The following is a 23,799-nucleotide window of genomic DNA, read 5'->3' as shown; positions in this document are numbered from 1 at the left end:
ATTTGTTGATATAATCATAAATTTTTGGTTGTAAGTAAAATAAAATAAAATAAAAAAAAAAAATTGTAATGGTGACGTTATATAAATATTTACTTAAGAATTATTATTTACATTATTATATTGATCTATTAAAATGAAAGAAATATATTTGTAATATATTACACTACCTTTTTTTGTTATGTTATTTTGTATTTATTTATTCTCTATCGTACCTTAATTTATTTATTTTAGTTGTAAATATCTAAATATAGAATAGATTGATTTTATTGATTAATAATTTTAAATAGAATTAGTTATAATTAGAATAAACAACCAATCAACTTCAATTTTTACAAAGTATAGCCTTATAAGTTTGAAATGGTCATTATAATATGAATTTATTCACTTCATTATACTTTAGTGTAAAATAAATACGTTATTTTGCGTATTCGTAAATTTTTTCGAAATTTGCACTGCCTTTAAAGTAAGAGGTAACAAATTTTTTTTTTAATTTCTGATAAAAGAAAAAAGAGTGATTAACCGACTTTTAAAATTAAGTAGAATTAAAGAATCTTATACGTATTCAACCGTAGACAGTAGAGTTTCTTTGTTTGTGAAGTGATGATGAAGTTTTTAAATTTTTAGCTTTGAAATGTTCGTTAGTACGTTTCAATGTTTCATAATAAAATTTTTTGACGCGTCCAGACTTTTATACTTGATTGATACCTAGACATTTACGTTGATTTTCAATTTTAATATATGGTTTTGGTTCTGTAAATTAGCAAATAACTCACTAGGTTGATCGGGTTAGGCTAAATCAAATTATCTAAAATTACGGTATTTTTTGACGAGTCACAACTTTGTGAGGACCGGATAAATATTATCTGGCCCAAAATGGTGCAAAAGTGCTGAGAGACTTTTCAAGTATTAGATAAGTTTGAAGTATGTACGTTTCAAATAAATATTTATAGAATCAATTGAGTATTTGCAGTTAATAACTTAAAAAAACCAAAATCTCCTGATTTGGAATATATTGTGCGGCTTTCTGAAAAGTGGGGCTAATTATATATCTGAAAAACTATTATACTCCGAAATTTAATATTTAAATAATAAATAAATATATCCGCTAATACTCGATCGACTTTTTATTTTACGATTACTTATTTTCTATAAATTCAAATTCATATTCAACAACTTCCTCAACTTCTTCAGATCTCTTAACAATTACCTACAAGAAATACTCAACTTCACTTAGTTCTTAATTTTTCCACTATCAACTTACATCATATTCAAATAAACTAAATAATCTCCAAATGTCAATTCCTAAAACTCAATTTGGATATGGTTATGATAAAAGATACAAAACTATTCAAAAATTTGATGATATACCAATACCATCAGTAGGAGCAAACGAATTATTATTAAAAGTTGAAGCAGCTGGTTTATGTTTATCTGATCCTCATACTTTAATTGGTGGACCAATAGAACTTAAACCACCTTTGAAAACCCTGGATAAATTTATAATGGGACATGAAATTGCTGGTTCAGTATGTAAGCTAGGTTCAGAATTATCAAAACAACAAGATTCAAAATTTAAAATTGGATCAAGATTTGCTTTACAAATTAATTTTTGTTGTGGAGATTGTGAAATGTGTAGAAAAGGATTAGATGGGGCATGTACTACTACTTCTCAATGCTACGGATTAAATGAAGATGGTGGGTTTCAACAATATCTTTTGGTCAAGAATTTAAGAACTTTATTGCCTATTCCTGATAATGTTTCATTTGAAGATGCTGCTGTTTGTACTGATTCTGTTTTAACTCCATTTCATGCTATTCAAAAAGTTAAGCATAAAATTCAACCAACTTCTAAAATATTGGTCCAAGGTTGTGGTGGATTAGGATTAAATGCTATACAAATTTTAAAAAATTATAATTGTCATTTAGTTGCAACTGATTTAAAACCTGATATTAAATCAACTGCATTAAAATATGGAGCTAATGAATTTTACAACGATTTAAGTAAATCAAATCATGAACCACAATCATTTGATATAATATTTGACTTTGTAGGTATTCAACCAACAGTTGATATATCAAACAAATACTTAAAAAAAAGAGGTACGTTATCGATGATAGGTTTAGGTAAATTTAAACTAGTTATGCCAAATTATTTATTTGCATTGAGAGAAATTGAAGTATTTTATAATTTTGGTGGTAACTCAATTGAACAAATTGAATGTATGAAATGGATTTCTAAGGGTTTAATTAAACCAGATGTTACTATTGTTGATTTTAAAAAATTACCACAAGCTTTAGAAGATTTGGTTAATGACAAAGTTAGAGGTAGAGTTGTTTTTAGACCAAATAAATTATAGTTAGTGTGTAGAATATATAATGACGAAGTTTATGAGGTTTTGATTTTTTTTTTGCACCCAAAATTGTACTTCACTTTTCCATAGTTCGCAATATGGTTTTGAAAAATTTTGAAAAAAAAGTTTCAAAATTAATTACATCATTTTCAACTCAGTAAGATCAACAACAACATATTCAAGAAGTCCTTCGAGAAAAAATCAGGGCCACGTATAAATATATCGAAGGACAAAATCACCAGATAAATTCTCATTCTATAATATATAATAAAAACAATTCAATTCAAAATGGCCAAAAAACAAGCTGGTGAAAATTCAAAAAAAGCAGCAGGTAATGCCAAAAAACAAGAACAAGCAAATAAAAAGAAACAAGAACAATTAGATAAACTCGAAGCAGAAGAAAGTTCAAAATGGGAAGATGGTTCAAAAAAGGGTAATAAAAAAAAGGAAGATGAACAATTTAAAAAAGAAGAAGCTGCTAGAAAAAAACAAGAAAGAGATTTATTATTACAAGCAGAAGAAGCAAGTTTGCCTTCAAAACCAACAAAATCAAAACAAAGAGGAGCAGAAAAAGTAGCTGCTAAAAGAACAGGTAAAATTGATGATTTTCTTGATTTTAATAAAGATACACCAGAATTAAGTGCATCAGGTTTAGATAATGCATTAGAAGCTTTAGCATTAACTGGGAAAGATTCAGGAGTTTCAAATAAAGATATAGATCGTCATGCAGAAAGACGTGTAAAAGCAGCTTTTAAAGCTTATGAAGATAAAAGACTACCAGAAATTAGAAAAGAAAATCCAGGATTAAGATTACAACAAGTTAAGAATTTAGTATTTAAAGAATTTCAAAAATCAAAAGAAAATCCAATGAATCAAGATACTAATGTTAAATATAATGCTAATAGAGATGAATTAGAAGTTAAAAAGAAAGAAGTTAGAGAATCCAGAGAGAATAAATTTAATTAATTTTTGGCAGAGTAATATAATGAATTGAAATGTATATAATCAAATTTGATAAGTGTAGTCCCAAAGTTTGCGCATTATTGGCATTTCACGCAGAAAATTCCATTTGGTAGCAATCTCTAGAATTAGGAACCATTTACGATGAGAAGGACTTGAATAAGTTGGTTAGTGATTTAAAAATTAAGACGATTGAAAAGTTTGTATCTTCTACCCGTTGATAGAGGTACTAAAGCAACAAACTCGTGTCTTGAAATCATTTATTCTTGTAGAAACTTTTTAAAGCACTAAGAAGAAAAGTTTAATTAATTTGACAGAACTAATTTTTCAAACAATTCATCTCTCCTATTGTATAACAAAAAAGCAACAACAAAATTGTAGTATATATCTTCAAAAACTTAGCACCTAAGACTAAGATCATCATAAGGGATTATGTATTTCGAGCTTTAGCTTGAAAATTGGATCAAACATTTAATCAAAGAGACCAAGTATTGTAGTTATTGTTCAAAAAATAATTACGGTGTCGAAAGGAACCAAAACAATCAAACCGAACGGTCTACAAATTCAACTTTTTTTTTTGACAAAGTGAGTTCAGACTAATTTTATTTTGAGTGCGGTGTCATCTAGAAAGACGAAATTAATAAGAATTAGTAGAACAAACATATATAAAGAACATTGAGATCAAATATATCTTTGTTTTATTAGATCATCAACAACAAAACAACTGAAAACAACCAAAAAAAATAAAATTGAAAGTGAGAGAAAGAAAAACAAAAAAAAATTATAAAAAATAAAATTTAATATAAATATTGAATTAAATTTCGCATTGATTTTTATAGAATTTATTTTTTAATTTAATTAAGTATCATAATAAAATAAAATAATCTCAAATTTGGTTGCAAAAATATTAAACAACTCAACCCACCACATAAGACAATTATAAATTACAACAACCATTAAATTATATATATATAAATACTACACTAAAAATAGTTAGACAATATCAAAGTTCAATCATATCATTTCAAATTATAAATTTTTTTCACGTACCAAAATAAATGTTTTATTAAATAAAGTAATCATAGTCTAACATAAGAAAACAAAATGTCTAGATTAGATAGATTAGTAATACTATTAGAAACGGGGTCAACTTCATTTATAAGAAATACTGCAGCAGATCAATTATCTGATCTAGCGAAATCACATCCGGAAGATATATTAAATTTATTAGCAAGAGTATATCCATTTTTGAAATCAAATAAATGGGAAACAAGAATATCTGCAGCAAGAGCATTTGGAGGTATTGTAAATAATTCAAGTGAATGGGACCCAAATACAGAGGATATTATTAAACTAGAGAAAGAAGAAGAGAATTTAGTCAAAAGGGAGATAGATCAAAATATCAAATACGAAGATTCAACATTTATAAAACAGGAAAAGGAGGAAGAATTTAAACTAAAATTGGAGCAAGATGAGGAATTAAAAGAATTAAGTGATAAGTTCACGAGTCTACTAAATTTCAATGAATTTGATTTAAATGAATTAATAAAATCCGGTACAAAATTATTATCATCAAAATCAGATAACACATTAAACAACGATGACATATGTGATTCAACTTTAATTGGAAGAATTAAAAGGCATAGAGCAAATATACTACCGAAGGAAGAAGAACCAGAAATAGACCCGGAAATAGAATCAAATACACCAACACCACCAATTAAATCTGAACTAAATATGAAAAAAGAACAATCACTACTAGATTCACCCAGTTCACCTGGATCACCAATGACACCAACAGAAAGACCTACCTTAGATAAACCAGTTTCAAGTGCAAGACTAAAAGCAATGCAAAAAAGAAGAGCTAAAGTAAATGCGAAATCTGGAGGTGGGAAATTAAAAACAATTGATATATCACAAAGTTCTATATCAAGACAAATGATGGAAAATGGAGAAGCAATGGATATTGATTCTGAAACAAATGGAGCACCAAGTGGAGGAGATGCTTCAAAATTTGATATAACGTCTCAACAAGGAGGTGAGAAATTAGTTGTTGAATCAAAAGTACCTGAAATATCACCTTTACTTTCGTTACATAATAAAGTAGCAGGACTAGTATGGCAATTTCAAGGAGTATTTGAATTATTACTAGCAGATTTATTTGATGATAATTGGGAAATAAGACATGGAGCAGCTTTAGGATTAAGAGAATTAGTTCGTAAACATGGTAAAGGAGCTGGTAGAATTATGAATAGATCAAAAGAAGAAAATGATTATAACAACTCAGCTACTTTGGAGGATTTAGCAGTCAGATTATGTATTTTGTTTGTCCTTGATAGATTTGGAGATTATGTTTCAGATACTGTTGTTGCTCCAGTAAGAGAATCAAGTGCACAAACTTTAGCTGCTTTATTGATACATTTAGATGATGAAACTGTAATCAACACTTTCGACTGTTTAAATACAATGACCATACAGCAAGACTGCTTACCAAAATGTTGGGAAGCTAAACATGGTGGAATGTTAGGAGTAAGATATTTAGTCAGTGTGAGAACTGACATACTATTAAAAAATCCAGAAATGTTTGATAAGGTAATAAATATGGTATTATATGGATTACAAGAAAGTGATGATGATGTTCAATCAGTAGCAGCATTAACTTTAACACCAATTGCTTCTCAAGTAGTTACTACGAGGCAATCAATTGTCAAATCCCTTCTTGCAGTCATATGGGATTGTTTGGTTAATCTAAGGGATGACTTATCTGCATCTATTGGTTCAGTAATGGACTTGTTAGCCAAATTATGCAGTCACAAAGAAGTGATTGAAATTATTCAACAAGACGCTAATCAAGATGAATTAAACTCATTCAAGAATCTAGTTCCAAGATTATATCCATTTTTAAGACATTCCATTACAAACGTTAGAAAAGCTGTTCTAAGGACTATTTTGGAATTTTTATCTATTGATGATTTCATAACGAAAACTTGGATTGATGCAAAAGCTGTAAGGTTATTATTCCAGAATCTACTAGTGGAACAAAATCCTGATGTACTAAAATTATCACAAACAGTATATGAGAAACTTTTACAAGAAATAAAAAAAAATGACTTAGATATCAATACTTTATTTGTCAATCAAGCATCTGACTTATTAACATTAACAATGACACCAATTGGTGTTTCGAGGCATAATTATCAAATGAACACTTCATTGATTATGCGTCCATCAGGACAAATGTATGGACCCTTGGAAGATGAAGACAAACGTGGCAAAAAGAGAAACAAACAACAACAAGCTGAAGAAACTTTAGATATCCCAATTGAAGATTTGAAAATAAATATAGATGCACCTGTTTATAAAGGTGATGTTATGCTTGTTGGATTTGAAAGAATGATTGCTACTAGATGTGCAGCTTCAAGTGCTTTTGGTAAATCATTAGCTTTAATAAAAACACAATCAAATTTAACTTCAATATTTGAAAATATCATGAAATATTTGAATTCTCCACATGCCACCGCAAGATTATTAGGTGCATTTATAGTTGAGGATTACGCAAATACTGTTAGGGATGAAGGAGAATCACCAAATGAAAATGTTGTATCATTATTATCAACACCTTTAATGGATGTATTACAAGATCCTTCAAAATTACCAAGTTTTAGAGAATTGATTCCATTACTAAAAGCTGTACGAACTTCATGTTTACAATTGTTTGATTGCTTTGTATCAACCGCAAGATTATCACCTTCTAAAATACCACAAATACCTGTAGTTGTTCAAGGTGAATCAGATGCTGGTCCAAACGCTTTTAGTATTGAAGCAGCTGAATCGATATGTAATGAAAACTTTGAAAAAATGAAAAAAAGTTTATCTACTGCAAATAGATTATCAGCTAATCAAGCTTTGAAAGATGCTAAACATAGAATTACTGTTGCAATAAGTGAATCAAAAAGCGTATCTGAGTCTAAGATCACTGGTATCTTAGCGGCTTATGCAGGTGCTGTACTTGCTTTATCTGGAGTTCCAAAAAAATTAAACCCAATAATTAAATCTTTGATGGAAAGTGTCAAACTGGAGGATTCTTTAGTTTTACAGAAAAAAACAGTTTCCTCAGTTGCAAATTTGATTAAACAATTAAATTCGAATGGTAAAAGAAATGTTGCCGACAAGATTATTAAAAATTTATGTGCATTTTTATGTGTTGATACGGCTGAAGTACCTGAATTTCATCATAATGTTGGGTTTAAAACTAATATTTTATCATTGAGAAAAGAAGAAGCTAAAAGTGATCCTGCTGATATTGCTGCTCATGAAAAAGCAGTTTATGAAGCTAAAATTAAAAGACAAGGTGCTTTAATGTCACTTGAAGCAATCATTAATATTTACGGTGCGGATGTACTTAAAGAAGTTCCAAAATTGAAAGAGTTAATGATTGGTCCATTAAAAGAGTTGGCAACTTTATCAAATGACGATATTATTAAGGATGAATTTAAAGGTCAAAGTATTATTGATGCGTTAGGTATATTGAAAGCTTTATTACCAAAATTAGATCCATCATTATATCCAGAAATTTCAGATCATTTAGATTTGCTATTACCAGGTTTAAAATCAGAATATTCTGTATTCCGTTATTCTACAGCAAAATGTTTCGCAACTATATGTTCTGTTGTTCCAACTAAAGCCTTCACATTTTTAGTAAACTCAATTTTACCAATGTTAAAAAATGCAGGTAGTGTAATTGAAAGACAAGGTGCTATTGAAACAATTTATCATATTTCTGCAACAATGGGTGCAAGTATTTTACCATATGTTATGTTTTTAATTGTTCCAGTATTAGGTAGAATGAGTGATTCAGATCATGATGTTAGAGTTTTAGCAACAACAACATTTGCGTCAATTATTAAATTAGTTCCATTGGAAGCAGGTATACCTGATCCTGAAGATATGCCAAAAGAATTATTAGAAGGAAGAGAAAGAGAAAGAGATTTTATTCTGCAAATGATGGATCCATCTAAGATTAAACCGTTTGATTTACCAGTTAGTATAAAAGCAACCTTACGTAAATATCAACAAGAAGGTGTTAATTGGTTACATTTTTTAAATAAATATCATTTACATGGAATATTGTGTGATGATATGGGATTAGGTAAAACTTTACAAACAATTTGTATTATATCATCTGATCATTATATGAGATCCGAAAATTTTAAGAAAACAAATGCAGTCGAATTTAGAAGATTGCCATCATTAGTTATATGTCCTCCTTCATTGACTGGTCATTGGGAACAAGAAATTAATCAGTATGCTCCATTTATGAAAGTTTTGGTTTATGCTGGTAATCCAAGTATAAGAATTCCATTGAGAAGTCAATTGTCTACTGTTGATGTTGTCGTTACATCATATGATGTATCACGTAATGATGTTGACTTTTTATCATCTCAAGATTATAATTATTGTGTTTTAGATGAAGGTCATATTATAAAGAATGCAAATTCTAAATTATCAAAATCTGTTAAAAAGATAAGAGCAGAACACAGATTAATTTTATCAGGAACTCCTATTCAAAATAATGTTTTAGAATTATGGTCATTATTTGATTTCCTTATGCCAGGATTTTTGGGCACTGAAAAAGTATTTCATGAAAAATTTGCAAAACCAATTGCGGCAAGTAGAAATAGTAAAACATCATCAAAAGAACAAGAAGCAGGAGCATTAGCATTAGAATCATTACATAAGCAAGTTTTACCATTCATGTTGAGAAGATTAAAGGAGGATGTTTTATCAGATTTACCACCAAAAATTATCCAAGATTATTATTGTGAATTGAGTGATATACAAAAACAATTATATAAGGATTTCGCAAAATCTCAAAAAGCAAGTATTAAAGATGAAGTTTCATCAACTGAAAAAGAAGGTAAAACTCATGTGTTCCAAGCTTTACAATATATGAGAAAATTATGTAATCATCCAGCATTAATTATTTCACCAAATCATCCAAAATTCAATGAAATCAATCAAAAATTAGCATTAAAAAATTCGAATATTAGAGATATAGAACATTCACCAAAATTATTATCCTTAAAGACTTTGTTATTAGAATGTGGTATTGGTGCACAAGATTCTGATTACAATAAGTCCAAGAAACAGTCTTCCAAAAACCAACTTATGCCGTTTGAAGGTGTTATTTCAGAACATAGAGCTTTGATTTTCTGTCAGTTAAAAGATATGTTAGATATTGTTGAAAATGATTTATTGAAAAAATATTTACCTTCAGTAACATATATGAGATTAGATGGTTCAACTGATCCAAGAAATCGTCAAGCAATTGTTAGAAAATTTAATGAAGATCCATCAATTGATGTATTGTTATTAACTACAAAAGTTGGAGGTTTAGGATTAAATTTAACTGGTGCAGATACTGTTATATTTGTTGAACATGACTGGAACCCTATGAACGATTTACAAGCCATGGATAGAGCTCATAGATTAGGTCAAAAGAAAGTTGTTAATGTTTACAGATTAATTACAAAAGACACATTAGAAGAGAAGATCATGGGATTACAAAAATTCAAAATGAACATTGCATCAACTATAGTCAATCAACAAAATCAAGGTTTACAATCTATGGATACAAATCAATTATTGGATTTATTTGATGTTGACGAAACTGTCAAAGTTGAGGAGCCAAGAAATGGTAATGATGAAAGATCAAGTAATGTTAATGGTACTAATGGTAATGGTTCAACTAATATGCCAGAAGATTTGGCTGGTGGTTTAACAGGTAAAGCAGCAGGTGCTGTTGGAGAATTGGGTGAACTATGGGATGAACAACAATATGAAGAAGAATATAATCTTGACAATTTTATAAAGACACTCAAATAGCTCAAACGAAATTAATGAATAATGAATTTATAGAATAAAGACTTATGTAAGACTAGCAATACAAATTTTGCTCGGTATACTTTCTTTGTGTTTTAGACGGAGTTAGCTACCAAATTAGAGATGACTAGGCAAAAATATTTGGTCCCTCTATAAAAGATCAAGAAAAGTATAAATTGATATCTCTAACGTCATATGAACTTAATAGCTTGTTGCTGAGATTGAAGTTTTTATTCTGATCCAAGAAGCTTTTTCAGACTCAAACTTGAATGTCAAATTGTTGAAAAATTACAGCAAAAAAAGAAAAGAATAAATTTGAAACTTCTAATTAAATTTTGTGTGCAAAATATTTTTTAATTATTCAATTCATGTATAACACATCATCTATCAAGTAATAAACTACAATAAATTCATTCGTTTCATACTACCACCACTTGTAAATAGCAAATCCGGTCTCCATTTTACTTTATCATTCATCATACTGGAAACTACTATAGATTTAGAAAATTAAGATGGGGATTTCACGATCAGAAGAAGATAGAATAAAAGTACTAGAAAAAGATGCAGAAATAGCATACCCATATTTAACATCAGATGAACAATCTTCAACTTTTAGAGATAGAGAGCTAATAAATGAATTAGAAAGTTCAATGCCGAAAAATAATGACCCAACAGTAAAACAAAATATAGCAACAATTAAAGAAACCAAACCATGGGTACATTTTGTAGCTGGTGGTGTTGGAGGTACTGTTGGAGCAGTAGTTACATGTCCATTAGATGTTGTTAAAACAAGATTGCAAAGTGACGTCTATCACAATATGTATAACCAAACTATAAAATCTGGGAATCCAATAAAGCAAGCATTTCAACATTTATCAGAAACTGGTAATGCATTAAGAGGAATGTATAAAACGGAGGGCGTATCATCACTTTTCAAAGGTTTAGGTCCCAATTTAGTAGGTGTAATACCAGCAAGATCAATAAATTTTTTCACATATGGAGCAACAAAAGATTTTATAATACGAAATTTTAGTCACCAAGGTAAAGAAGAAACTTGGATGCATCTTGTTTCTGGTATAAATGCAGGTTTTGTTACATCAACAGCAACTAATCCCATTTGGTTAATTAAGACTAGGTTACAATTAGATAAATCATCAAATAAAATTTATAAAAATTCATGGGATTGTTTTAAACATATAATAAAGAATGAAGGATTTGGAAGTTTATATAAAGGTTTAAGTGCATCATATTTAGGAGGAATAGAAAGTACAATACAATGGGTCTTATATGAACAAATGAGATTATTTATTAACAAAAGATCACTACAAGTTCATGGTACAAATCCAACAAACAAGAAAACAAAAGATCATATATTAGAATGGTCAGCGAGATCTGGTGCAGCTGGATTGGCAAAATTTATGGCAAGTTTAATTACTTATCCTCATGAAGTAGTCAGAACAAGATTAAGACAAGCTCCATTAGCATCAACTGGTAAACCAAAATATACTGGATTAATTCAATGTTTCAAATTAATTTTAAAAGAAGAAGGTTTTGCAAGTATGTATGGTGGTTTAACTCCACATTTATTAAGAACAGTACCTAATTCCATAATAATGTTTGGGACATGGGAAGCAGTAGTTAAATTATTATCCTAGATTTTCAAATTTTTAATATCATGTCAATTTTTCAGTTCTGGATGTAGTTTTAATATTTGGGGTGTTCGTTTGTTTAAAGCTTATGTATACATTTATAATTAGATTTCTTGTAAATAAACATACTAATCATTGGATCTTAAATTAGCCAAGTTTTTGCTTTTTGTAAAGTTGTTCTTCTTCTTCTTCTTCATCTTCTACATCTGAGGCATCATTTTCTTTGTTCCGTATTTCTTCATGTATTTCTTCTACTTGTTTCTTTTTAACTGCCTTCTTAGTATTTTGAACGTATTTATAAAATTTTGGAGGTTCACCTTTTGGTAATTTAATATTCAATTCTTTAATTAATGAATCGGGTTCATATTTTTGGACATTTTTTAAATTTTTTATAATCAAATTCTTCAATGGTTCCTTTAACTTGACCTTCAAATTATCAAGATCTGGTACTTTACCCAATGGATTTAGTTCGGGATTAAAGTATATTGATTCTTGTCCCCACAATTTTGTTTCCTGCTTTTGTTTCAACTTTAATTTCTTTTCATGATCCAGTAGTAATTGTTTTACTTTACTTTGATGTAATCCATTTTTCTCAATGAATGACCAATCTTCTTGAAGTTTTGTTAAGTACTCCTCATCTTTTTCTGTTTTTGATGGGTTGTTTTTTAAATTTTCAATTTTATGGAATAACTTTATAGGATCTGTATTCTTTAATTTCTCTAGTTTGAATTGATTTTTCTGTCTTTGCTGTATTTTCAGTTGTTGTTTTCTCTCATTTTGTTTGAACTCTTGTGCTAGACTCCAATTACCTCTTATCATTGGGACGAAGCTTTTAGTTGGTCTCTGAAAATTTCGGTTGTAAAAAACTGAAACATTTGATTTATTTACGAGAGAATCAATATTTAGAACTTGTTTAGTATCACACATCAACTGAAGAATGAATCATACTCCAATACCAACTACTCCAGCTTCAGTTCCTATACCCTTAGACTTTTCACAAATACCAATAGATGCATTAGAACAAATAAGAAACAGATTAAATCAAATTCATTTATCACTACGAAAATTAGTAGAACAAATCAATGGTCACAATAGACATCCATCAAAAATAAAATTACCAACTTATATACATTTTCAAAATCAATTTCAAGTCCTAATAACTCAACTAACATCAATAGCCAATATCCTATACCAAAACGAAGATTTATTACTAAAGACCAATGTTTATCCAACAGTCAATTTTCCAACAAGTCAACAAGAAGGTTTATTAACTACATTACTCAGAAAAAAAGCATTACCAGAGGTAGATGAATGGATAAATTTATCGTTATCAGCAATAGAAGAAATTGAAAAAACTGAGAAAAAGCAAATTGATTTTGAAAAAAATGATGAATTTAATGCACGGTGTTTAATGGAAATTCAAAACCTTAGAGAAGATTTTCAATTCTATGGTTTTCATACAATTGAAGAATTGAACTATATGGAAACCCCAGAAGGAAAAGCTGAGGCTAAATTAAAGAAAGATCAAGAAAACGAAAAAGAAGAAATTGAATATAATATTACTTTAGGTGGAAAGAAAAGTTTACATCCAAATCAAGTCATGAGATTTTTATGTCAAGGACAACTATAATATTAGGTGTTTATAATAAATAAATGAATTGATGGCATCTGATCAATGATTTTCTATCTAATTTCAATATATGCAGACATACCTGGTCGAAAATTTCTTTATCAACCTTCAACATTATAATAAGCATCATAAAAGTACAATATAGCAAAAACGAAGAAAGCAATTGCACCACCTAAAGTGACATTTCTCATTGATATCTTTTTAGCTAAGAATTTACCACCAATACATGCAGCAGCAGTACATAAACCATGACCAATTATTGCACCTAATATAACAAACCAATATTCTGAACCTGCTGCCATTGCAATTGTTGCGATTTGTGATCTATCTCCCCATTCTCCTAAAAATGTCATAACAAATACTTGAATCCATACTGGTGTAAATACAAATGATGCTAAATTTTGAATTTGTTGACCGATTTCATTAATCCATTGTTTTGTATTCAATTGAGATTGTACTTGTGGTTGTGAACTTCTACCTCCTTCTATATCATTCAATTGTGAATTGATTTTACTTGATGCAATTTCTTCTTCAACTTCTGCTAACTCTTCTTCAACTCCTAAATCTTTTGACATACTTAACCCTTCTTTTAATAATTTAAATCCAAAGACAACAAATAAAATTGATGCTAAAAATTGAGTGATTCTTTGTGATATTAAACTTGGTAATGCATGACCTACAATACCTGATAATATAGTCATAACAACTAACGAACTAAATGCTGATGAAAATACTATTATTCTTGAATTCCTCATAGCCATTAAAGCCGCTATTAAAAAAGTTTTATCACCAATCTCTGAAACAACGATCATGGAAATTGACATTAAAAATGCATTATAATTACCAGATTCTGCTGGTAAATCATTTTCCGGTTGATGATCACTAGTTCTGCCACCATTATTATATGGATCCAAAGGCTTTTTCAAATGATCTGGTGTTGGATGATTGTCTTCATCCTCTAACGAACTAACTCCTAATTTATTTGTTGATTTGTCGTGTTGTTGATCTTTGATAGGTTGTGATTCGGCTATAACTGCAGCTCCAACTGAATAATCGTCTTTGTCATTATTTGCGTATGCTGATAAGGTTGATACTGATAAGAATGCTAGCGGAATAATAAATCTAGAACATCTCATAATTTATGACTGGGATAGTACTATTGAGCTCTTGGGTAGGTATAAATTCGTTAATTGAACCTAAAAGTGATCAATAGGTGATAACTGATTAAAAAAGAAAAATCAATAGTAAAAGATGTCAAATTGATGAATAAATTAGATTTCGGACTTTAAGTTTCAAATCTAAAGATCTTTTTTTTTTCATCTCTTTGGTTTTGTAATTTTAATTTTAATAAGAGAAGATCTTATTTAAAATAAATAGAAACGGCATCAAAAATGTAACATTTCTTGACCATTCTAAAACAAGACTTGATTCAGTAAACTTTTTACCGTTTTTTAAATTATTTTATTAATTTTATGAAGGAATTATAAATAATGAGCTTTATATAAAAGATATATATATATATACTAATAAACATGATTTTTAAAATTAATGGCCATGAGGTATTGGATTATCAATAACTACACCATCTTTCACTTTACCATTATCTACCCATCCACCATAACCTACTGAACCTAAATCTTGATGTTTTTCTTGATATTCTTTCATTCTATCTAACATTACTGGCTTAAAAGATTTAATTAAACCTTGAATTGGCCATGCTGCTGCATCACCTAAAGCACAAATTGTATGACCTTCAATTTCTTTACTTAATTCAAATATCATATCAATTTCTCTTGGAGTTGCTTGACCTGTTTGGAATCTATCCATCATCCTTTGCATCCAAGTTGTACCTTCTCTACATGGTGTACATTGACCACATGATTCATGTTTATAAAAATGTGCAAATCTTTGAATAGCTCTTATTATATCTGTTTGTTTATTCATTACAATAACTGCTGCAGTACCTAAACCAGATCCAACATCTCTTAATGCATCATAATCCATTAATATATTATCACAAGTATCTTTTGGCATAATTGGAACTGATGATCCACCTGGAATGACACCTAACAAATTATCCCAACCACCTTTGACACCTCCACAATGTTTTTCTAATAATTCTTTTAATGGTATCGACATTTCTTCTTCAACTGTACATGGTTCATTAACATGTCCCGATATACAAAATAATTTAGTACCTGAATTTCTTTCTCTACCAAATGAATCAAACCATTCTCCACCTCTTCTTAAAATTGTTGGTGCTACAGATACACTTTCAACATTTGCAACTGTAGTTGGTCTACCAAATAAACCAACACCTGCTGGGAATGGTGGTTTTAATCTTGGTTTACCAGCTTTACCTTCAATTGATTCAATTAAAGCAGTTTCTTCACCACACACATAAGCTCCCATACCTCTATGAATATATATATCAAAATCATAACCTGATCCACAAGCATTTTTACCAATTAATCCAGCTTTATAAGCTTCATTAATTGCATTTTGTAATATAACAGTTTCATTATAAAATTCTCCTCTAATATAAATATATGCAGCAGTTGCATTCATTGCTCTACCTGCTAATAAACATCCTTCAACTAATTTATGTGGATCTTTTCTGATAATTTCTCTATCTTTACAAGTTCCTGGTTCTCCTTCATCTGCATTGACAACTAAATATCTTGGTCCTGGGTTTTTTTCCCATCCAGGTGGATTCATGAATGACCATTTTAAACCTGATGGAAAACCTGCACCACCTCTGCCTCTTAAACCTGATTTTTTCATTTCATCTATGATCCATTTATCACCTTTTAATATTATTTCTTTTGTCTTGTACCAATCACCCATTTTTTGAGCTGATTTTAAATCATGACCATAATTACCATAAACATTTTGAAAAATACGATCTTGATCTTTCAATCCTCCATGTACTCTATTTGGATTTGCAGCTGGATCTGCTGTAGTTGCTAAACAACGTATTGATGATCTGATTGTTGTTGGCCTTATTCTGAAATTACGAAGCATTATATTTAGGTATTGTGATGATGAGTGGAATCTATTATGTGAATAAGTAATGAAATGAAATTAATGTTCTATAAATTTGTGAATTTGATGACTAGAATATGTGTATCTTGAGTGAAATGTATATTGAATGCAATAATTTTTTAATTAGCCATTAAAGCCTTTCAAATGAACTATTTGGATTTTGTATTGTTAAATTTTTCTTAATGATATTGTTAATAATATTTCATACTAAAGGAATAATAATATTTAATAGAATTTGTATTGGCTACCATATGACAGCGATTTCTTTTTAGTAATAATATTTACAATCATTTTATTGGGTGGAAAAATTGTGGTAGCATGTATTGAGCCAAATAATATGGAATAGCTATATTGTTTTAGCTAACTCTTGACATAATTTTGCTATCTCCGTAATGATATTTCTTGTATAAATCTGATCGTAGGAATCAATGTCATCACAAAGGTTACCAAAAGCAATAATTGGTAATCTAGATATATATCTTGAGCTGAGCTGATGTGCCTTTTGTTCGTTCGTTAGTAAAAAGATATTAAAATTTGAAACACATTATACATACAAAGCAAAAATCTGCGATTTTTAGTAAAGCTGAGTCCACATCCACTTCATTGCTTTGATCTTCAACAACATTAATTTTACTTAAGTTCAATTGAAGAATTCTTTTGATTTCTAAGGCATTTGGTGACTCAAATCTGAAACTTCTGGTGGCTCTGTCAACGATAGCCGGATCTAAGTTATCAATTAAATTTGTTGTTGCAACAATAAGTAAATTAGAATATTTTCTTAGTCTATCTAGATAGGTAATTAAAATGTTAACAATTCTAATTCCATCAGTAACCTCATTATTTTTGATTATATTTGATCTATTTGCTGCAATGGTTTCTAACTCATCAACAAGCAAATATATTTTTGTATTGGGATTCTTTTTTAAAATCTGCTCAATTAAAGACAAAATTGACAGTAATTTTCTAGGTGATTCTCCAAAATATTTTGAGAAAATTTCACCAGTTGATAATTCCAAAAATATGCCTGGATTTATTTCATGTATTGATTGATCCAAAACCGAAAGTTTTTGAAAAATAGCCTTTGCTAATGATGTTTTACCAGTACCAGGTTTGCCTTCAAAAATTATAAAATTATTGGTGTTTAGATTATAATTATGTAACACTAATGAATTTTTGCAACATTTTAATATTGATGTTTTAAATTTCGCACCCAAAATTATATTTTCCCAATCATTAATTAATTCTTCTGAGGGCAATAAAGTAAGTTTTACATAACCTAAAAGATTCAAATCTAGAATAATTTGACTTAAATAATTAGATTGTTTGTAACATGTTAATTCTGGCACGTCGATTAATCTCTTCCTTGATGATGTTGAATCTTTGGGTGAACCGTCAACTGTCGTAGTTCTTAATTTTTCTGATAAATTATTAACTTTGAGTGAGTCCGTGTCCAGTAATGAAGAACCAATCGTTGTGTAAAAATAGAATTTAAATTCAGTCAATTTATTTATCCTTATAACTTCTGTATCTTTTTTACTTTTTTGCAATTTATCAATAAATTTATTTGCAACAGAACTTGCATTTGTGGAGTAAATTGGTTGACTTAATAAATTTGATATTTGTATTCCCTCGTTTTGTTGTAAAATATTCTCAACCTCCGAAGTTAATGATGTGGAAGGTACCTGCTTCAAATTTTTTGGTTTAACAATTTTGCTTAAAGTTATCATTTTAAAACACTCATTTACTGACAAATCAGGAACAAAGCTTTTGTCACAATTACCTCCATTGTCTTCATTATCTGGATCAGATTTTATGTTACTTTCGAACAAATTTTGTATTTCCTGCTTTTCTTGAGGTTCGAAATTGATTTTGGTGTCGATTTGTAATGGTTGATTCAATTTTTGTAAATACTCCACTAATTTCTCCGTCAATGTCAAACTGATATAATCAAGATAATAATTTTCCATTTGCTTGTCTTTGACATGGTTGAACAATGATTGAACCCGCGGTTGAAGACAGCACTCGAACTCTAACAAAAATGACATCTAATATTTGATGAATGTAAATTGGTTTTTTTGGTTGTAAAAGTGTTGCAAAAAATTCGAAAAACTTTATTAACTTTTTTTTTATTTATTAAAGAGCTCTCTACAAATACAATCAAATTAATGCAACCAAAAAGCTACTGCTAATTCTTATGTGAAATTAGGTAATTGTCTATATAAGAAATCAATTAAATCATCAATATAAGTAAAATCAATTTATACTCACTACAAGTGTAACTACATCCGTAACTCAACAAATTGATTTTGTATCATTTTTGATCTAGAACCCAAATCTATATGCACATTTCTTTTCATTTAGTTTAACTTTTAGATCTACATTCTTCCGAAATTTCAAGGAATATGCCCTGAATGTTGAAATTATCCACTATCCTATTTGGAGTAGTGCTAGCTATCAATTACTACTTGGCCATTAAGTATCACCAACAAACTGGTCAAAGTTCTCCCATCAATCATGACAATACAAATTCAATTGAGTATAATCCATTAGCTAAAGGTCAACCCAAACTTGCAACTAATCAATACCTCACTAAGAAGTTTCCACCTAGAGATTTATCTCAAATTGGTAAAGAAAATGCAACAATGGTCATGCTTGTTAGAAATAGTGAATTAGAAGGTGCATTGTCATCAATGAGATCATTAGAAGATAGATTCAATCGAGAATTCAGATATCCTTGGGTGTTTTTAAATGATGAACCATTCGATGAAGAATTTATTGAAAAGACAAGTCTAATGTCAAGTGGTAATACATTTTATGAATTAATTCCTGAAGATGATTGGCAACCTCCTTCATATATCAATAAAACCAAATTAGATGAAAACTTATACAATTCAAGACAAAGTGTGCTATATGGAGGTGTTAGATCATATAGAAATATGTGTCATTTCAATTCTGGATTTTTTTATAAACAAAAGAGATTATTAAATTATGATTGGTATTTTAGAGTTGAACCAGATGTTGAATATATGTGTGATTTCCAATATGATCCTTTCCGATTATTGCGGGAAAATAATAAAGTGTATGGATTCATAATAGCTATAACTGAATATGAAAATACTATTCCAACATTATGGGAAACTGTTGAAAATTTCATGGAAAAATATCCAAACTATTTACATAAAAACAATGCTTTAAAATTTTTAACAACTCATGAAACTTCATTAACTCATCATATGAATTTTTCAAATGCAACTGGTGATTATAATTTATGTCATTTTTGGTCAAATTTTGAAATTGGTAATTTAAATTTTTTCAGAAGTATAGAATATGAAACATTTTTCAAGTTTTTGAGTGAAGCTGGTGGTTTTCATTATGAAAGATGGGGAGATGCTCCAGTTCATTCTATAGGTTTAAGTTTATTAGCAGACAAGAAAGCTATACATCATTTTGAAGATATTGGTTATTATCATGCACCATTTTTAGCTTGTCCACATTCAGAAGATATCATTGCCTCTAAAAGATGTATATGTAAACCAAGGGATCTGCAAGAAAACATAAACAGAACAATTGATGTTAATGCTCATAGTTGTTTATCTAGATGGTGGAAATATGGTGGTGGTAAAACTTTTTTGAATGAAATTGATTACAAAAGGTGGTGAATCCCTGAAATGGCAAATTTAAATATAAAATGTACATAGAAGATATACATAAAACTGATTAATAGAACGAATTAAAGTAAATGACACATTCTATTTAACGTCTACTCTTGATCCGGATCTAATACAGTTGGTAATAGTCAATTATTTGGTAGCACCGCTCATACTAAATTTATATCCAATAGAATAATTTAAATATTTTATTATGTACTTACAATACTTTAATAATATTTTGTAGTGTGAGTAGAAAAAAAAAACATCTATTAATAAACTCAACTATCTTAACTTTTCAACCAACTTACCAAATCAATATCAAATAAATCAAAATGGCAGGTCCACCACATCCACACACCTACATGGGCTGGTGGGGAGCTATCGGCTCAAGACCACAAAAATATGTTACTCAATATACTATATCACCATGGGTTGCTAATCCAATGAAAGGTGTAGCTTATAATGCTGTATTCAATACTTTTAGAAGAGTTAAAAATCAAATTTTATATATTGTTATTCCTGGTGTATTAGTTTATTCAATTTTTGAAAGAGCTGAAACTTATAATGAATATTTATATACTAAAGCTGGTAGAGAAGAATTGGAAAGAGTTAATGTTTAAATAATTAGGTTATTTTTTTCACAAACAAAATACATATACATTTTATCATTTCACTTAATTAATCAATGAATGCATTTGGAATTTTTATTAATGTCTATTTAATCATAAATTATTTTGATCTTTTATAAACTTTACCTAAGAAAGTAGTTAAAACATCTTTTTTCAAACCTCTACTTTCATCAATTTGATCAATTTGTTTTTTTAATTTTGATACAATTGATTCTTCATAATCGTTATAAATTTTTTCAATTCCCATTTCATTAAATAATTTTTTACATATAGCTTCTTTTTCATCTGATTTTTGTCCATAATTTTCATCTAAAATTTTTCTTTGTTCTGGAGTTGCGATTAATAATGCTTGATTTATAACCCATGAACATTTATTATCTTTTATATCAGTACCTATTTTACCAATTTGTTCTGGAGTTCCAAAACAATCTAAATAATCATCTTGGATTTGGAAATATTCACCTAATGGAATTAAAATATCTTTAACTTGTTTTAAATCTTCTTGTGATGTTATTCCACTCATATACATTGCTAATGCAACAGGTAAATAAAACGAATAATAAGCAGTTTTAAAAATAACTATAAATGAATGTTTTTGTAATGAAAATTTACTTAAATCAACATGTTCTTCATCTGCTGTAACTAAATCTAATAATTGACCTAGTTCAGTTTGAAAAGTAACTTCATGAAACAAATCTAATAAATCAACATAATAACTATCTTTTCTAAAATATTTTCTTAATATTTCATATATGGCTCCATCTAACATAAATGAATCATTTATAGCTATATTTCCAACTCCTTCTTTTAAATACCAACATGGTTGACCTCTTCTTGTTTTTGATTGATCCATCATATCATCAGCTACTAAAAAATAAGCTTGTAATAATTCAATTGCCCAACCTAATATGGCTACTTTTTTATAATCTTCATCATTTAATTTATCTGATGTTGTATTATTCAAAATTGCATAAGTATCTATAACTGATAATCCTCTATTTAATTTTCCACCTGGTGTATTATAATTTAAATTATTTTGAAACCATTCTATTGCTTCTTGTGGCATTTTATAGTTTATAAGAATTTGAGTTAACTCTTCAACAATCTCTTCAAAGACATTGAGGAATCTTTGTCTAGCGGCTTCTTTGGTTGACATTTTTGGAAGTTCAATTGGTTGGTTTAGTGGTTTGAGATAATGTTCTGCAAGATTTGAAAAATAAAATATTCGAAAATCTTTTTTTATAAATTTAAACGACGAACGCGATATCAAAATTTTGCAACAATTTGAGTTTGCAAATGTTTCAAGTTTAACTACTACGAACGGAGACGATATCTTTAAAGAATGTACTGACAATTTAAGCTGTATCATCTATTACTATAATGCTACGAAACCCACCTACTCGTTTATCTTCTTGAACGTTTACTTTTACCGGGTCTTGATGTTTTACCTTTCATTTTTTTGGTTGAAAATCCAGAAATATCAGCAGATGAAGCAGCATCGTTTTTTCTTGAACCTCTTTTCATACCACCAGAACCATATTTAGCGTTCTTAGCCATTCTTTTCCCATTAATTTTCCTTCTTTTACTATCTCCTCCATTACCACTCTTGTAATCATCTTTAGTAGCTTCTTCCAAAGCAATTTGAAAATCATCATCATTACTTATTTCATTTGCTCCTCTTTTCTTTTTCAAACTTTTAATTTTTTCTAAAGTTTCTTTCTTTTGTTTAGCTCTTTGTTGTAAAGTTTCATGTTGGACTTGTTTACCGAATTTTTTCAATTGTCTTTGCTTTTTAGCATCTTCTGATGCCTTTTTATTTGCTGCTTCACCTAATAATTTTGTTTTTAATCTATCCATATGTTCATCACTTTTAACCATTTCTGCAAAATAATCAACTGGACGTGAAAATGGAACTTTTAATTTTAATAATATTGATCTTGCTTGTTTGACTGCATCTAAACCTTGTTTATAAAATGTTAATTCCCTTTCTGTATCATCATATATGTCTTTTATAGTTGATTCTGCTTTTTCTGGACTTGTTATTGATTGATGTTCAATGAATGAATGTTTTGACCATGGTAATTGTATACGAGCTAATGATTCTCTTAATGCTGCTGTATTATTTACTGTAAGTTTTGTATGTGGGATTATATCTGCATCTGAGTCGTACTCAACATCTGATAACGGTACATCTTCTTCTTCTACTTCTTCAGCTTCAATTTGTTCATTGACATCCTCAACATCTTCATCATCTTCATCTTCGTCGTCTTCATCTTCATCGGAATCTAAATCACTTTCACTTTCACTTTGTGCTAATCTTTCCAAATCCAAATCTTCTATTTCTTCATCTTCATCTTCTTCTTCGTCTTCTCCATCTTCTTTAGCATCTTCTGGATTCAATTCGCTAGCTTCTTGTTCAGCTAATTTTTCTTGTAATTTCTTCAATTTACGTTGATCTTTTTTGGATAATGTATCACTTTTATAATCATCTTTTTTGTCTTTTGTAACTGGTGATTCAGGATTTTTTAAAACTGGTTTGGGTATTATTGGAGTTTCTTCTACTTCATTTTCTTTTGATTTTGTATTTGATTTTGATGTAGAGGATTTATTAGATTTCTTGTTTGGGTTTGTTGATTCATCATTCTTCACTTTTGATATATGACTTTTTAATTGTTGTTTTAAAGTACCCCTAGCCATTGTTAAAATTGTTAAATGTAGACACTAAATGGGTTTCTTGATAATATGAGTTTCTAAGATTAATATTGTACTGAAAAGTAAATCAAATGAGATGAGAGATTTTGTAGTAAAACACCGAGCTACCAACTACATGACATTAAAAAATTTAAAGTACCTGATCGTATTGTCAAATGGCTGCATCAAGTTTCTATCAAACTTGGGGTCCAAAAGTGTCATTGTTATCAAGAGTAAAGATCTACACGTTGTAATAATCTCAGTTTCAAAATTATCACTTTCTTCAAAAAGTTTTTAATAATTTGCTTTTTT

General features: G+C 29.0%; 13 protein-coding genes across 13 annotated transcripts; 7 read left to right on the top strand and 6 right to left on the bottom strand. All coding sequences in view use genetic code 12, as the record gives it.

Moving 5' to 3' along the window:
* Positions 1-1,292: 1,292 nt before the first annotated feature.
* KGF54_001433 (uncharacterized protein) lies at positions 1,293-2,357 on the top strand (the record flags this gene model as incomplete). Its single annotated transcript, XM_051761802.1, has 1 exon — positions 1,293-2,357. The coding sequence occupies one exon, from the start codon at positions 1,293-1,295 to the stop codon at positions 2,355-2,357; it is 1,065 nt and encodes a 354-aa protein (XP_051621829.1).
* Positions 2,358-2,639: 282 nt separating this feature from the next.
* KGF54_001432 (uncharacterized protein) lies at positions 2,640-3,317 on the top strand (the record flags this gene model as incomplete). The annotated part of the gene is made up of 1 exon (XM_051761801.1): positions 2,640-3,317. One exon carries the CDS (start codon positions 2,640-2,642, stop codon positions 3,315-3,317), a length of 678 nt encoding a protein of 225 aa, XP_051621828.1.
* Positions 3,318-4,415: 1,098 nt separating this feature from the next.
* On the top strand, positions 4,416-10,196 carry KGF54_001431 (DNA-binding ATPase; the record flags this gene model as incomplete). Its single annotated transcript, XM_051761800.1, has 1 exon — positions 4,416-10,196. One exon carries the CDS (start codon positions 4,416-4,418, stop codon positions 10,194-10,196), a length of 5,781 nt encoding a protein of 1,926 aa, XP_051621827.1.
* Positions 10,197-10,705: 509 nt separating this feature from the next.
* Positions 10,706-11,848, top strand: RIM2 (Rim2p; the record flags this gene model as incomplete). Its single annotated transcript, XM_051761799.1, has 1 exon — positions 10,706-11,848. The coding sequence occupies one exon, from the start codon at positions 10,706-10,708 to the stop codon at positions 11,846-11,848; it is 1,143 nt and encodes a 380-aa protein (XP_051621826.1).
* A 141-nt stretch (positions 11,849-11,989) lies between these two features.
* KGF54_001429 (uncharacterized protein) lies at positions 11,990-12,661 on the bottom strand (the record flags this gene model as incomplete). The annotated part of the gene is made up of 1 exon (XM_051761797.1): positions 11,990-12,661. The coding sequence occupies one exon, from the start codon at positions 12,659-12,661 to the stop codon at positions 11,990-11,992; it is 672 nt and encodes a 223-aa protein (XP_051621825.1).
* Positions 12,662-12,779: 118 nt separating this feature from the next.
* Positions 12,780-13,472, top strand: MED8 (Med8p; the record flags this gene model as incomplete). The annotated part of the gene is made up of 1 exon (XM_051761796.1): positions 12,780-13,472. One exon carries the CDS (start codon positions 12,780-12,782, stop codon positions 13,470-13,472), a length of 693 nt encoding a protein of 230 aa, XP_051621824.1.
* A 101-nt stretch (positions 13,473-13,573) lies between these two features.
* Positions 13,574-14,608, bottom strand: GDT1 (putative ribosome biosynthesis protein; the record flags this gene model as incomplete). Its single annotated transcript, XM_051761795.1, has 1 exon — positions 13,574-14,608. The coding sequence occupies one exon, from the start codon at positions 14,606-14,608 to the stop codon at positions 13,574-13,576; it is 1,035 nt and encodes a 344-aa protein (XP_051621823.1).
* Positions 14,609-15,017: 409 nt separating this feature from the next.
* On the bottom strand, positions 15,018-16,496 carry NDH51 (Ndh51p; the record flags this gene model as incomplete). The annotated part of the gene is made up of 1 exon (XM_051761794.1): positions 15,018-16,496. The coding sequence occupies one exon, from the start codon at positions 16,494-16,496 to the stop codon at positions 15,018-15,020; it is 1,479 nt and encodes a 492-aa protein (XP_051621822.1).
* Positions 16,497-16,863: 367 nt separating this feature from the next.
* Positions 16,864-18,562, bottom strand: KGF54_001425 (uncharacterized protein; the record flags this gene model as incomplete). Its single annotated transcript, XM_051761793.1, has 2 exons — positions 16,864-17,007; positions 17,072-18,562. The coding sequence occupies 2 exons, from the start codon at positions 18,560-18,562 to the stop codon at positions 16,864-16,866; spliced, it is 1,635 nt and encodes a 544-aa protein (XP_051621821.1).
* A 366-nt stretch (positions 18,563-18,928) lies between these two features.
* On the top strand, positions 18,929-20,176 carry KTR2 (mannosyltransferase; the record flags this gene model as incomplete). Its single annotated transcript, XM_051761792.1, has 1 exon — positions 18,929-20,176. The coding sequence occupies one exon, from the start codon at positions 18,929-18,931 to the stop codon at positions 20,174-20,176; it is 1,248 nt and encodes a 415-aa protein (XP_051621820.1).
* Positions 20,177-20,499: 323 nt separating this feature from the next.
* On the top strand, positions 20,500-20,787 carry QCR8 (ubiquinol--cytochrome-c reductase subunit 8; the record flags this gene model as incomplete). The annotated part of the gene is made up of 1 exon (XM_051761791.1): positions 20,500-20,787. One exon carries the CDS (start codon positions 20,500-20,502, stop codon positions 20,785-20,787), a length of 288 nt encoding a protein of 95 aa, XP_051621819.1.
* A 109-nt stretch (positions 20,788-20,896) lies between these two features.
* ERG20 (bifunctional (2E,6E)-farnesyl diphosphate synthase/dimethylallyltranstransferase) lies at positions 20,897-21,952 on the bottom strand (the record flags this gene model as incomplete). Its single annotated transcript, XM_051761790.1, has 1 exon — positions 20,897-21,952. One exon carries the CDS (start codon positions 21,950-21,952, stop codon positions 20,897-20,899), a length of 1,056 nt encoding a protein of 351 aa, XP_051621818.1.
* A 248-nt stretch (positions 21,953-22,200) lies between these two features.
* Positions 22,201-23,493, bottom strand: KGF54_001421 (uncharacterized protein; the record flags this gene model as incomplete). Its single annotated transcript, XM_051761789.1, has 1 exon — positions 22,201-23,493. The coding sequence occupies one exon, from the start codon at positions 23,491-23,493 to the stop codon at positions 22,201-22,203; it is 1,293 nt and encodes a 430-aa protein (XP_051621817.1).
* Between the last annotated feature and the right edge of the window lie 306 nt (positions 23,494-23,799).

The sequence above is a fragment of the Candida jiufengensis genome (assembly GCF_024610255.1).
Source record: "Candida jiufengensis strain CBS 10846 chromosome Unknown scaffold6, whole genome shotgun sequence".
NCBI lineage: Eukaryota > Fungi > Ascomycota > Pichiomycetes > Serinales > Debaryomycetaceae > Lodderomyces > Lodderomyces jiufengensis.
Note: the sequence above shows the minus strand (reverse complement) of the source record. Positions and strands in the feature narration are given on the sequence as shown.